Source organism: Syzygium oleosum, unplaced genomic scaffold (assembly GCF_021117445.2).
Source record: "Syzygium oleosum isolate NSW1041296 unplaced genomic scaffold, Sole_v2.1 Sole_v2.12, whole genome shotgun sequence".
NCBI classification, from domain to species: Eukaryota; Viridiplantae; Streptophyta; class Magnoliopsida; order Myrtales; family Myrtaceae; genus Syzygium; species Syzygium oleosum.
The window spans coordinates 2,200,272-2,214,597 of record NW_026607496.1 but is presented as its reverse complement, the minus strand read 5'-3'; the positions used below and the strand labels follow the sequence as shown (position 1 = coordinate 2,214,597).

The 14,326-nt window shown below is 40.0% G+C and overlaps 1 protein-coding gene across 1 annotated transcript; it reads right to left on the bottom strand.

Annotated features, from left to right (window-relative positions):
* Positions 1–2,511: 2,511 nt before the first annotated feature.
* Positions 2,512–9,123, bottom strand: LOC115677084 (leucine-rich repeat receptor protein kinase HPCA1-like). The gene is made up of 19 exons (XM_030600141.2): positions 8,706–9,123; positions 7,300–7,426; positions 7,087–7,158; positions 6,838–6,912; positions 6,677–6,748; positions 6,422–6,583; positions 6,204–6,278; positions 6,057–6,128; positions 5,878–5,949; positions 5,730–5,798; positions 5,563–5,637; positions 5,401–5,472; positions 5,198–5,329; positions 4,638–5,110; positions 4,416–4,562; positions 4,138–4,277; positions 3,831–4,050; positions 3,424–3,659; positions 2,512–3,174 (listed from the first exon to the last, which is right to left on the bottom strand). The coding sequence occupies exons 1-19, from the start codon at positions 8,857–8,859 to the stop codon at positions 2,656–2,658; spliced, it is 2,964 nt and encodes a 987-aa protein (XP_030456001.1). The 5' UTR covers positions 8,860–9,123; the 3' UTR covers positions 2,512–2,655.
* Positions 9,124–14,326: the final 5,203 nt, after the last annotated feature.

Genomic DNA, 14,326 nt, shown 5'->3' with positions numbered 1-14,326 from the left:
AGAAAACCAATTCCCTTAAGGCAATGGCAATTGATTTAGGCCAATTTGAAGACAAAAAAAAAAAAAAAAGGGATGTGTAGGAATATGAAGAGAGAATCAGGCCATTAATTACATGTCAACCTCACTATTACCTCGCATGGTTCTAAACCATAATTTGGTCCCTTGGGCCACGCCATATAGAAAAAATGACCACAAAAGAATAGTAGCAATAGCAAAGTCAGCTGTCTAATCAAGAGGGAATAGTAGTCCTTAAAATAAATCTTCATCCTAATTGGCAGTCGATTTATCTTGTGTATCCACTATTTCCTTTTACGTGCCTGATGAATGGTCTCATTTTAGGGCAAATTGTCTAATCAGTCCTAAATCTATTATATAGATGTCAATTTAATACTAAACTTTTCAAATTTATCAATTTAATCACAAAACTTTGAGCAAAATTCCAATATAGTCATTCCGGTAAATTTTTGTTGGAAATCATCCACGTGGAGGTGTGTCACGTAGGACGGCCAACGATAACTAGATTGTCACGTCAGCGATTTCCGGCAAAAAATTGACCGAAAGGACAGCATTAAAAGTTTACGACCGAATTGGCACTCATACAATAAGTTTAGGATTGATTGGATAATTTCCCCTCTCATTTCATCAAGATTTTCAATATTTTTCACCAATAATTAGAAACATCAGCCAAAGACCGGAACCGACAAGAGGTTCCTACCCTTAAGCACGAGGATTTAGGAGCATTTGCCCCTCCTAATCGAAATTGTACGCATCCTAATTAACAGTTACCGACGTTTTCACAAACTTATCAACACTGTATTTTTACCTTAGGGAACGCTAGAATCGCCCTCCTAGCGGTCGTAATCGAAAATCGAGGAGTTCCAAATATTGAAGGCTCGAATTTCTGGGATCCCGATATGTTTTGTGAAAGTCCAAACATTTTAATTTTGGATAATTAGTGGGTAAAAAGGTAGAAAAAACATGTTTTCTTGGGAGATCAAGCGGGGGGACAAGAATAAAGGAAAGCACCGAGTAGGTGAATCATTGTGAATACTATTTTTAGCAAAAAGTCAAAACTCGTGTTTACAGTTGGCCAGTCAACTTAAATATAATTGACCGAGACCAACCTTCGCCCCGTTTGTATTTTTTTTCCCCTATGTCCAACCTAGGGTCCTCTTCTCTCCTTGTCGTCTTCGTACATGAGGAAGAGTTTGAGCTAGATCTCTCCCTCTCTTTTCCTTTCTCTTTGGTTGATTTGGTTCTCTGTTTGTTTTTTTTTTTTTCCTTACTTTGCTCATGTTTTGAGGAGCTTTTCTCTTCTGATCTAATTTAGGCTCCGTTCGTTTGGCGGAAAATATTCTCCTTTTGGAAAATATTTTCCCGGAAGTCATTTTCCTGGAAAATGTTTTCCCGGAACATAATTTTCCGGTGTTCGGCGACCAATATGAAAAAGTTTCGGAAAATATTTTTCGCCGGCGACCGGCTGCGGCATCCGGCGGCCGGCGACCGGCCGGCGGCGACCGGCAGCGGCAGCGGTGGCGGCCGGTGACCGACGGCCAACGTCCGGCGGCCGGCGACGGCGGCCAACGTCCGGCGGCCGGCGGCGGCGACCGGCGGCCGGCGTCCGGCGGCGTCCGGCGGCCGGCAGCGGCGGCCGGCGACCTTAGTGAAGAAGAAGAAGAAGAAGAAGCTCCGGAAAATGATTTCCGCTTTTAAAGTAGCGGAAGTAATTTTCCGTAGACTTAGGCTATTTTGTGAGGGGGGGAAGGAAAATATTTTCCCACGGAAAACGTTTTCCGCCCCCCCGAACACCGGAAAACCCGGAAAATATTTTCCGGGAGAATATTTTCCACCAAACGAACGGAGTAGATTTAGAATTTTTTTCTCTCCTGCTTCGGGGAGGTTTCTATCCCAATGTAGTTTAGATCTAGGGTTTTTGCATGTATGTTTTCGAAGTTCGGCCTCTCTCGGGTTTCGAAGGAGATTAGAGGATCTTTGTAAAGCTTTCGCTCTCACAAATGTCAGATTTGTACCCGTTCAACCTTGTTACGCTGAACGGCAATGGTGTTAGGGACGCTGAACCTAAACACAAGGCAATGCCGTAACATCAGATGAAAATCTCGGTGTACTCATTACTGAAGACGGATTCGATGATTGGCTGCCGATTTTGATTTGAAGAAGTCATCAATCTGCTCTTTGAGCGTGTGAGCATAATCTTTTTTTGATATTCATCGTGTTATCCGGAGCTTGTTTTGTATTTGTCTTGGATTGCAGTTGCACGTTGCTTCTCACTTGTGTTTAAGTGGAAATGAATAAATGTTACTTTGACCACAAAAAAAAAAACCAATATAATTTAAAAAACTTGAAATGTAAATTAAAACTAATTGATCATCACTCCTATACATTGACCAAATTTTTAGTTGGCCGGAAGACGCACTTTGACAGTTTGCGGTTGGTAAGTACAGAGAAAGATGTGATGCTCCATTGAAAATGACAACAAAACCAGATGGGCTCTTCCACAATCCGTAAGCACGTATTAATGCATCATGAAAATGTCAAAAAAAGTTACATTACCCAGAAGAACCTGATGCACCAAGAGGTATTTGAACATTTAACCTAAAGAGAAAGGAACAAGTATGTGACTCGTGCGATCCACAGTTACTTTGGTTCGATCTTCGTCGAAAGCGCGAACCCGCCGCTGTAATCGAACGAATTGCTGTAACCAACATCCTTGCTATTGAGTGAAACATCAGTGTACAAAGGATGTCTAGGAGCACCAGTGTTTGATGCTACAAAGTCCGTGGCGGATGAGGACGCGGACGTCGTGCTCGTGGCGATCCCGTCGGTTTGCGAGATCGTCTCGATTTCCTTCACGACTTCGTTCATCCTGGGACGGTTGCTGGATGATTCCTCCACGCATCGCATTGCTAACTCCAGGAACTGAGCGAACCCTGCAAGACGCCCCATGTTGCGAAGGGACGGATCCATGACTTGGCGTAGTCCGTAATAGTCTTGGTCGTTTTTGTCCATCGCCGTGCGGACTTCGCGGACGATGTACTTGCCCTTGTATATTGGCGGCATCGAGGTTATCAGTTCAAGCATCACGACCCCAAAACTATAAACGTCACTCTTATCTGTTAGTTGCTGGGTCATGTAGTACTCTGGATCCAAATAGCCCTGCAAGATCACAAGTTCCGAACGATCAAAATGAATTGTACTCAGTTCACGTATCTGTGGGTATCCTGTGTTTTCCTTAATTCTAGGGCATCTGGCATAAACATATCATCTGCTAAAGTTTAGGTTTAGACAAGAGGGAACATATTATCAGTTGGAGATCGATAAAGAACTAGAGGTTATCTTTCGGGTAAGATTTCGTAACCTGCCACTGTCGCCTTAAATGGACATTCATGTAGGAGTATACCATACCAGTGTGCCTTTGACTTGTGTTGAAACATGTCCTTTCTCGCTGTCCGCCACCATTTTAGACAAGCCAAAGTCCGCAACTTTAGCCACCAAATTTTCATCCAGCAAGATATTCGTGGACTTAACGTCTCTGTGAATTATTGGGGGATTCGCGAGCTCATGTAGATATGCCAGTCCTTTCGCAGAGCCGAGAGCGATCTGCAGCCTCCTCTTCCAATCAAGATGTATGCCAGTTTCCCCTGCATCAAATATATTCAGTGCCATTGCTACTAGACAATAGGCAGATTCATTCACAAGAAAACTCTTTCCTCATACTTATAATAGAAATAACGAGACAAGAACAAAGCATGATATGCAAAGTTTTATATGGATCTATCAAAGCTCGATGCCATTTAGGCCAAGGAAGGTACCTGATAAGCTCTCCCTAAGTGACCCATTAGGCATATATTCATAGACCAACATCTGCTCTCCTTGTTCGTAACAGAAGCCGACGAGGCCAACAAGATTCTTGTGATGGACTCGAGAAAGTAGCTCAATTTCTGTCTTGAACTCATTCGCGCCCTGCATCGACCCCTGCTGAGCTCTTTTGATTGCCATCACTTGACCATCGGGAAGCATTCCTTTGTAGACCTATCAGATCAGTGATAAAGAATTACAAAGCAGCAGATTGAAGCATATTATAATTGACGGGCGATTGGCACAGCGCATGGTTTTTACCTTTCCATAGCCCCCGGAGCCTATCTCATTACTTTCAGAAAAACTATTGGTGCACTTCTTGATTTCATCGAAATAGAACCACCTCGCCCCCTTCAACTGTGGTGCTCCTCCGCCATCACTTCCTTTCGGTATCCAGGATGCTTAAAGATGGATAAATCAATGTGAGGGAGACAACAAAATTCTGGGTCTTATTTATTTACTCATTTTTTATGATATTAGCAATCAGCCTGTCAAAGTGCTTTAGTAACAAAAGGATGAAGAGTTCATTCATTAATTACCAAATGGTCTACTTAATTCCGTTGCTCTCTGTGCTCGTTTCTTCTGTTGAATAGCGTAAATAGCTGACCCCACAAGTCCAAGAATCAGGACTGCGCAGCCAACGGCAATCCCTGCTAGGACGCCTTTGCTGATGCTTACGTTGTTACCTGGATCAGTTTTTCATGTCAAGCACATATGAATGATAGTCAAAGCTAATGTATGAGAGGATGAAATTAAGTTACCTGGGAATGGATAAGGATATGCGCTGAAGAGATAGGTACCGAAACTGGGTGGCGGCTTAAAAGTTTGGTTAGTCAAATCGAATCCGATCCTCTGAATGTCTAACTTGCTGAAGTACGTCCCATTAGATGGAAAGAAAGACACAGGTACTATAAGATAGCCACTGCTTGTATCAAAGCCGATATTCTGAAGAGAAACTGAACCATTACTTAGGTTCAATGTCTGCCACAGGTCCACTTCCAACGATTGAAACAGAGCGGAATTGGACAAATCACTGAATGATGGAGCTTTAAATATCAAATTTCCATTGTATGGAACTGCACATGTGCAGCTTCCGGGGTTAAGCCTCTGATTAGAGGGACATGATGCACCACCGCAGCTGGTTGGGGTAAAATAAGCTTGTTGCTGCTGAACTCTGCAGTAGCTCGTGGTTGAGAGGACAGGCGCATTAGTGCATGCCGGGTTTCCTATTAGTCTGAAGTAAAAAGACAAAGCGATTAGCATAAAAATGTCTACCATATCTCAGAATGGAAGTCTAATGCCTGTGAACTGTCTGTCTCACATTAATGCATTTTTGTAGGAACCGGTCGTCAGCGATTCAATCTGGTTGTCTTCCAAATTAACGAGCTGCAATTGGGGACTGATGCTGGTACTCATGTTCAGCGTTCCGTTGAAAGCATTGTTACTCATATCACTGAAGAAGTTCGATAAATCATCAAAATGGTAGAAGAAAGAGGACACAGGCTAGAAATATTTTTTCCTTACACTTGCTCTAGCTGGGGAAGGCCGAAGAGGTTTGGTGGTACAGTCCCTTGAAGCGGTCCATTTTGTATGATTCTGGTCAGAGTGCAATAAATTTTAGGTCGCCCACTAGTTTCAGAAAGCCATACAACTTTATATTGTACCGATTGCACCGAGAAATCTTACAGAGTGGTGAGAGATGATAAAGTTGAGAACCAATCTGGAGCTGCTGAAGCCGTGAAAGAGTTGTTGCTGAGGTCACTGCAAAGGTACAATTTTGCCCAGTCAACCAGCCAGTGCAATTAGCCATGTGATATCATGCGGGAGAGAGAAAGCCAGGGTTTCTTACTCACATGTAACCGAGTGATGTCATCCCCGTTAAGTTTGGCAAAGGACCATTCAATCCATTACGTGCTAAATTCCTGAAGGAAACTTAGCAGAATGAGGGGAGATTTTTGGTGATCTCACTAGAATACCATTGATGAAGAAATCTATACTCACAGTTCACTGAGTTGTGTAAGGTTGTTGAGAGTTGAAGGGACGTTTCCAGAAAAGGAGTTCCTATCGAGTCGGCTGTGGCATATTATGCAATGTGAGTCCCGATAAATTTAATTGGTGCCAATGGATGATAATTAAATATCCCGAAGCACAAAACAAACATTAGGTGAGTGGTTACTCACAGAGCCTCGAGTGTCTGAACAAGGCCTACTGTGGATGGTATAGAACCAGTAAATTGGTTATCATCAAACAATCTGTCAACAATAGCTATCACAAGTTAGAGCAGAAAGCTAGGGATATTATATCAAGTGATGAAATTGGTAACTTACATGTGTATCAGAGACATGTTTGAACTGAACAGTTTATTTGGTACGTTGCCGGACAGTTGGTTCTTGCTGAAGTGGCTGAAGTTAAGGATGCAGCACAGTCCAAACAATTAACGAGGAAAGAACATAAAGATTCTGTCTCTTATCACTAGGAGCTGGAATAAAAGGATCCTTAATATATATTCATCACACTAGGCACGGAATTATTGTAGACAACTTACAAGTGATTACAATTGAACAAAAGGTCCAACCCTGGGGTGGTGTCTGTTGAAACTGGTAGCGATCCAGTTAACTGATTTTCCGACACGTCAAACCAGTACAGTTGGGAGAGTTTACCCAAAGAAGCAGGTATGTTACCGCTAAAATTGTTGGAATTTAGCGCCCTGATAAAAATGGCCATTTGAAAAGTCTAAGTAAAACATACAGCTAAACTTCCATAATCAGCCAATTAGTATTCTCATTTTGACAAGCCTTACAAGAAAGTCAGCTCCGAAAGGTTGCTCAGTGCATCGGGAATACTACCACTGAAGCCACATCCAGCCAAGATTCTGAAAATTGGAAAGATCAAGGTTCATACATGAGAGAAAAGGGAAAAATAAGCTGTCTTAGCGATGAATGCGGTCAAAAGGGATATTACAAGATATTCAACTTCTGGAGATTTCCCAACTGTGAAGGGATCGGTCCGGTGAGACCCTGGTTAAAGGAAAGATCCCTGCAGTTAAAAGGTTAAATGAGACGAATAAGTAGACTCATTCATATGCTAGTTGATGATTGAACATGTAAAATGACCATCTTTGCTTTGAAGCACTTCATCTATGCAATTCCTGTTACACATCGAAGAATCAAAATATGATCATGATAGAAGATAGAAAGACAAGAAACGCACAAAGAAGTGAGTTCTGTGAGCCCCCCTACGTCGGCTTGCAGCGTCCCTTTGATATTCATGCCAGATAACCCCCTGTCAAAGTGAAAACAGAAAGAAAGTATCACAGTCAATGGCCGCTAAAATGGCATTATTGCTATTAAAGAAAAAGGACCGAAAATTCTAGGAACTGAGAACAGGAATGAGCACCAATGAGAACAAGTAGAGAGCACTCACAATCCGGTCACTCTTGAATTACTGTCGCAGGTGACTCCATCCCAAGGCAGTCCACAAGGATCACTGGACTTGCCCCAGCTGGATGGTGTGTTCTGCCACTGGGCTTTCAGGGCTAAAAGAACAGCTTCTGCACATTTATACGGCAAAAAAGAAAAAGAGTGAAATGTTTAAGATGGGAAAGGGAACCCATTTTGCCTAGGCCACAAGCTAACAAGGTCAAATGCACATGCGAGTCTCCAGAGATCTGTTGTCGATGCAAGATTTTTGGAGAAAATTTTTAAAATTGGAAGAGACATGGTGTCGTTGTGTACTAAAGCTCTCTGATGGCTGCAGCAGGTGGGCAAAACTGCTAACGGTTGTAACAGCCATTTCCCCTAAAATTCTCATTGACAGAGATTTGGCCATGCACTTTTTTCGCAGTTATTAAAAGTGCAGACTTCCCACTGATCTTCAGTTGTTTCAGCAGAAGCATCTCTTTTCTATTGCTGGGGCAACTATTCAAGGATGGATGCAAATAGACAGTTTATCTTTTCCTTAAAAATTCAGTTGTTTCGCATTTCTTTCGAGGTCAATGCCAGAACTTATTGTTCGTACAGAACGTATGATGAGATATGAAATATCATAACTCTAGAATTCTACAGTGCAGAAAAAGGCGAACATGTTCGACAGGGCTAAAATATTTCGTGTTCTGCTTTGCCTCAGAGCAGATACTCAAATTGACTGCATGGACAGCTAAGACAACTTTCGTGGCAATAACCATTAGATCTATTCTTGGCATCTAATCTCTATTTATTCTTGGGTTCCACGTTGCTGAAATTTTCTTCAAGGAACAAGTATAATTCTATCCAAGTTTATGGACTTGGTAATGGTTAACAACATAGCGGGAGACCTCTTTCTTGCATCTATGTCAGTTCTTCCTTTGAGTAGTTATACCGAGGCTAGAATGACTCAATCCCAAAGCACATAGCAAAACAGTATATAGTCCTAGTTGATCAAGACTCGAGGGACAATTTGATACAAGAAAGACCTGCGAAACTAGCATCCTTTTTAAGCATTTACGCAGATACATGACGCACTCTGGATGATTCTCCAGGCTCAAAGAGACCGAAAGTAGTCCTTTCTTAGTTCCAATAACATAACTTGTTCACGTCTCGCCAGACAAGCTAAAAAAAACTTAAAAACCTGAGGAATTCTAAGTTCTACACAGACAGCTTAAGTCCCTGAACCTTAAAAAAAGAAAAAACAAGCTGTGTTGGTTTCTAGCCACCTTTTTTCTCACAGCATCCCCAAGCCAGGACAAGATGAACCCAAAAGAAGTACAGATGGAAAGAAAGAAAGAACATGAATGACGAGGAATTCATAGAGCATAGCCACATACATAAACAAATACATGTGTGTGCACTTACGGTCATTAGGGTTTGTAGTAGAGCAAATCAAATGAATCCAAGAACAGAAGAGAACCAGAAACAAGAGCAACCGGAGGTTCTTGCTTGCCATTTCTCTGCCACCTCTCATTCCTTTTCCAAAGTCAAAACTCTGCATCTTCTCATCCACCACCATCTTAATACATATTGTTCTGACCCAATATCAAAACGTGTAGTAAGGCTCGTTCAAGACTGAGTTGTTAGGTCTATCTGTTTAGCGCTTACCAAAAATAAAAAATTATATTCTTTAGGACAATCTGGGAGCGTGAACAATGAAGAGGTGGGGTTTGTTGATGACCCTGTCAAAAAAAACATCTGGTTCAGAGTCAAACAAGAAAGGAGGGAGGAAGCAATGGGACAAGCTTTGGATTGTTTCTCTCTCTCTTTTGCTTGTTGGGTTTGAGTTTGATGATTTTTCTCTGTTTTGGCTTGTCAGGAGTTAACATGACTCATTCTCAAAACTCTCTCCCATTAGTTCTCACCAGAGACTTTTTCCATCACAGTCGCGATCCAATAAACCTTTTTTCGATTATTTTCCTCCGGCCGTCTCTCCACCATTTTCCATCACAGTCACCAGAGAAGAATGTGTAAACAAAGGCTTGCTCGAGTATTCTGCTCCTCTAGTTTCGCTTTTCTTGTTTTAGGAATAGTTGGTGTCCATACCAGTTTCACACGACAAATTGATCGTGGTACCTCCCCGATTTGGTCAAAGATAGATCGTCCACAATGCCACGAGGAATTCTATCCTCGTTGGCCTTGAAATGTTGTGTTTGAGTAAGAACTTAATACAAGACCTCTTGCTACAGGAGACCTAGGGTTTTCGATGACTTTATCATTAGGCTAACCTCTTGAATCTCGCAGACCATTTCCATCTATGATTCTCGAGAATGTACATCATGCCTATGCTATTGCGATACTCGTGCATTTTGCTGACGTACCATAATCAATTTTCATCAAGAAATAAAAAAAAAAAGTTACCTCGATATTAACGATGTCTCGTTTATCGATCACGGGATACATAATTACTCTTCGACTCTCATCCTAACATACGAGGAAGAGGACCTTCCCCTCAAAATGGAACGAATTCGAGCTAATTGTTGTACTAATTTGTTAGTCCATCTGCATCTTTGTAATTTTGGCTGATGTGCTTCGTGTGCATACACGAATATTTAACGACGGCCGATCTACAGAAAAAGACAAAAAAAAAATGCAATAAAAAGCATGGTAGTCAACTAAATGAGAGCAGGTGGGGGGGTGGGTGGAGAGAAGAGGGTCGCACATAGTCTAAGAATATGTTAGCTAGCTAGTGTTCGGAGAGCATTTACTAAGAATTAATTAAGGAACCAAAAAAAAAACAGTGTTCTTGTAATAACTAATTGAAATTTGTCTCGTGAAAAATAGCTACCATTATCCTTTTTTTTTTCTTGTTTGAGATTTGAATTTCTCTTAATATGGAATCTCTGAAATATTTAAAATCGCACGACCGTCCAATATTCAGAACAATTTAAGTTATTGTAATCATACATAAGTTTTTTTTAATTAAAATAAGTACTTAAAAGAACTTGTCCTGTATAGATCAATTGTGGCTCCGTTTATTTCGCGAAAAATGAATGATTTAGAAAATATTTTCCTAAAAATGATTATTGTATTGCTTGAAATATATAGTTAATGAATTTTTTTCATTATTAATAATAATTTATGTCTAAATATTTTCTCGAAACTAATGTACCATTAGTAATAATATCTCCATTTAAAATGAAATGAAAATTAATGAGATCCTTGACATTTAGGGGTTGAGTTTTTTCTTTTGCTCGAAAGGGACGAGTTGACCTTTCATAAATGACACATGAACAAAATTTGGTCAATTTGAGAATTAGGGTATTATTCGGATCAAATTGGTCGCCATCCAAAATAATTTGTTCTTTTATTAAAAAAAGTTGACGATAGATAGACATTCTCAATATGGAAATTAAAATAAATAGAAGGGAAAAAGCCACCAAAAATCTCAAATTGTGCTCCATGTGATACACGTACCGTTAACTTTTTGTCGTGACATCAAGTACTCCAAACTATATCCATTGTAACACATTTATCTTACATTTTTTCTTGAAACATAAAAAACCCCAAATTTGTATTTATGTGATACATTCACCTTCTATCAAGATTCCGTTATAAGACTTCAATCAAAACAACGTCGTTTATAATTCATTTAAGTCACCCGGACACTGTGTTAATACTATTTGCCTTCCGGTATCCATGTATGCATATTTTTATCGATGCTCATTGAGGATCAAGTGTCACATAGGCAAAAGTTCGGGATTTTTTATGTTATAGAAAATCTTTTGAATAAAAGTGTCATAATAGACATAGTTTAGAAGTTTTGGTGACTTTTTTCTCTAAATAGAACCACCGCAACATTCGGGAGAACTACCGGCCCCCATGCACGGACCATCAGTCGACCAAAGCCCTAGAAACTCACACTGCTCGTCTTGTCAGCTCTCTTAACTTGATGACAGAATCGACGATGTCCATGTCCTAAAGACAAGAACCCGCAAAAGTTGCTCCATTATCGTCGCCATCTTTTGTTTTCTTGGCCTGTCGCTACTGTCCCCAGCTTAAACCTACGTATGTATACGGACAGATTTGAGTATCTCATCCCTCTAGTTCTATTCGCACTCTCTCCTGGTTTAATACGACGAAATAACCTTTCTTGTTTTAACTCGTCTTCTGATAATGGCCATCTTAGATACATCAAAATGCGTCTCTCATTTTCAGCCGTCTTCTTTCGAATTTTAAGTAGGGTATCGCATGAAAATTCCGCTATTTTGTTGAATTGCAGTAGTCTGCTTAATTTATGTCTTAGTCCAGACATAAGAAAAGTCCGTTGTTTCAAAAGGGACCGCTTTTCTCGTGCTATCTGTAATCACACGTTTCATATAATTCGAGGCGGCTAGTCCAATATGGATTTATTATAAAACATAATCATTCTCATCCACATCTAAAATGGGACTATGAATACAAAAGCAAGTCCTTCTTTCATGTTTTTGCCACAAAATACAAAAGCAAGGTCGATTATAGTAAGTTTGTCAAGTTATATCTTTCAAGTTTTAGGAAGTGGTCCCTAAGGCATGCCTTAATCATTTGAATAATTCCTTGTTCACACGCAATTAGGAGAGCTTAATATAATGTTTTTAATTGCAAGTGGTTCAAATTGAATAGCAATGAGCTCTTTTGGATACTTCATCTCCCTTTTTTTTTTTTCTATATTTAATTCATTTTCTTGTTCTTGCGTAATTATATTATCCCGAAGTATGGCAATGCTCTTCCAATGGACCCGCCATGACGTGCAAAAATGTTATCCAGATTTTTTTTTGCACGAAGCCCTCTTGCTTTTTCGTAATTTTGAGCTGACTATTAAATTTTATCGAAGTCGTGGCTAATGTGAACACCTGGCAAAAGCACGTGGAAGACTAGATCCAAGTCAGACAAGTTGTAGTTGATTCCCGTCGCCAATGAGCGATGGTAATATCTCGTTTTCTCCTAAGGATGTTCAAAGATTCTTCTAATTTGTTTTGTGTGTCTCTAGCCATTTTCACCATATGCTTTTAATATACGCGTAAATCATGGGGCGTTCACTTTGAATCATGTGTGATAGAATTTTTTAAATATTTAACCACCGATTCATCTAACAGCTTAAACAGTTTGAACATTTGACTATGAGATGAATGCGCGATTTAATAGTTAAATATTATACTAATATAATAGTTGGGAATTCAGCCTGAATAGAGCAGAAATCAGCATGAAGAACCAAGAACAGGAAAGGAGACGAGTTCATAAGTTGACAAGTAAAGACAGATGAGAAATCAATCGATGTTTTTGGTCTCGATGGAGTTTTGGTCATAACTTCAGACCAGTTCTTGAGTTGACAAGTTCATTATAGTCTCAAGTATCACGTCTTTTCAATTCCATGTAATTTGATTGTGAGCAAGTTTAATTACAACGCAATTTATATTTCATTGCCCTGAGATTTGAGTAGTTTCGTCGCTGCATTCAAGTCTTGTTTGTGCGCTTTGTGCTCGGGTGTGGAACTGTGATGCAGTCTTGGTCGCTCTCTAATCGACTTAATTAGGATTGCCCTTGTGCATTTCTATATATTGCGGATCTTTGCTTGGTTACAAGATCAAATTGATACAAATGATTAATAAGCAACAGCTCGATGAAAAAGCATAAAAAGTGTTTCTGCGTATCGCTCAATGGGTACCATAGCCTCCTTTTCACACATCAAACAATATTCATCTCCTTAGTCCGACTAGAAGTCTGTTATAATTTGGCACCAAGAGGTTGTCTTATATGAAGATCGTACATGAAATCTCAAGCTTCTTGAGACATAAGAACTCACTCCCAAAGAATCAGAAGGACGAGGAAGAGGTATAGGGAAGATAGGTGATCTAGTAAGAGCAAGTCTACCGCCAAGTAAATCGATCCGGAAGTTGTGCATTCAATTGATCCTGTCTAGGACAAACTACTTAATTTGGTATTGCCCACCCTAATAGCATTTCTTGAGATAGCAAGTAGGGTTAGGTATGCTCATCTACTAGGACTTAGGAACAAATTTTTACCACCAAGCAAGTGAATCCCAAAGAGGTGCATTCAATGCAAGATTGAACCATTTTAGGACCCATTTCCTTAATTTGGTGTTCACCTTCACCCAAAGAATATTTCGTTGAGCTAGTGATTAGGGTTTGGCAGATGGATTTATTATGATGCCAAAAATAGTGCTCTCAGCACTTATTGCTCCTCTCCTAAAGCTAAATTGGACAGCTACTTCAGAATAGCGACCGCAGGAATGAAACTGCGAAAACGAAACCATGATGAATTTGTTTGGGTCCTGAGAAGACTGACCTCGGGTTCGAGTCGTTTCGACGCCACCGGTTAGAATCATGAATTCACAAACTCTGGGTGTCTGTAGATTCATTGCTGAGTCCTGTTGAGGGCAAGGGATGGTAGGTAACTGCTCATTTGTCAGCATCAGAATACAAAGCGGAAAAGCTAACACTGGCCAAGTGCACTTGCCAAGGTGAACGAAATTCTCAGCAATGATACTCTGCCATGGCGACAAGTCATTTTATGTTTCGCCAACGCTAGAATTAATTAAGAAAAGATTACGATTTTCAGCGTTTTAACTGTTCTTGTAATAAGAAAAAGAAACTTGTCTCGTGACATCTAGCTAACATTAGCCATTCTTTTCTCTTGTTTGAGATTTGAATTTATCTTAATATGGAATTTTTGAAATCTTTAAAGCCGCACGACCGTTAGCTGTTCAGAACAATTTGAGTTATTGTAATTATGCATAAGTTTTTTTTAATTAAAATAAGCACTTAAAAAACTTTGTCCTGTATACACCAATTTTGGCTCCGTTTGTGTTTGCGAAAAAAGTAAATGATGTGAAAAATATTTTCCTAAAGATGATTATTTGTATTGCTTGAAATAATTAATCAATGAAAATAATTTTCATTATCGATAACCTCTTGAATCGCCAATCATTTCCATCGATGATTCTTGAGAATGCATATCATGCCCATGCTATTGCGATACTCCTACAA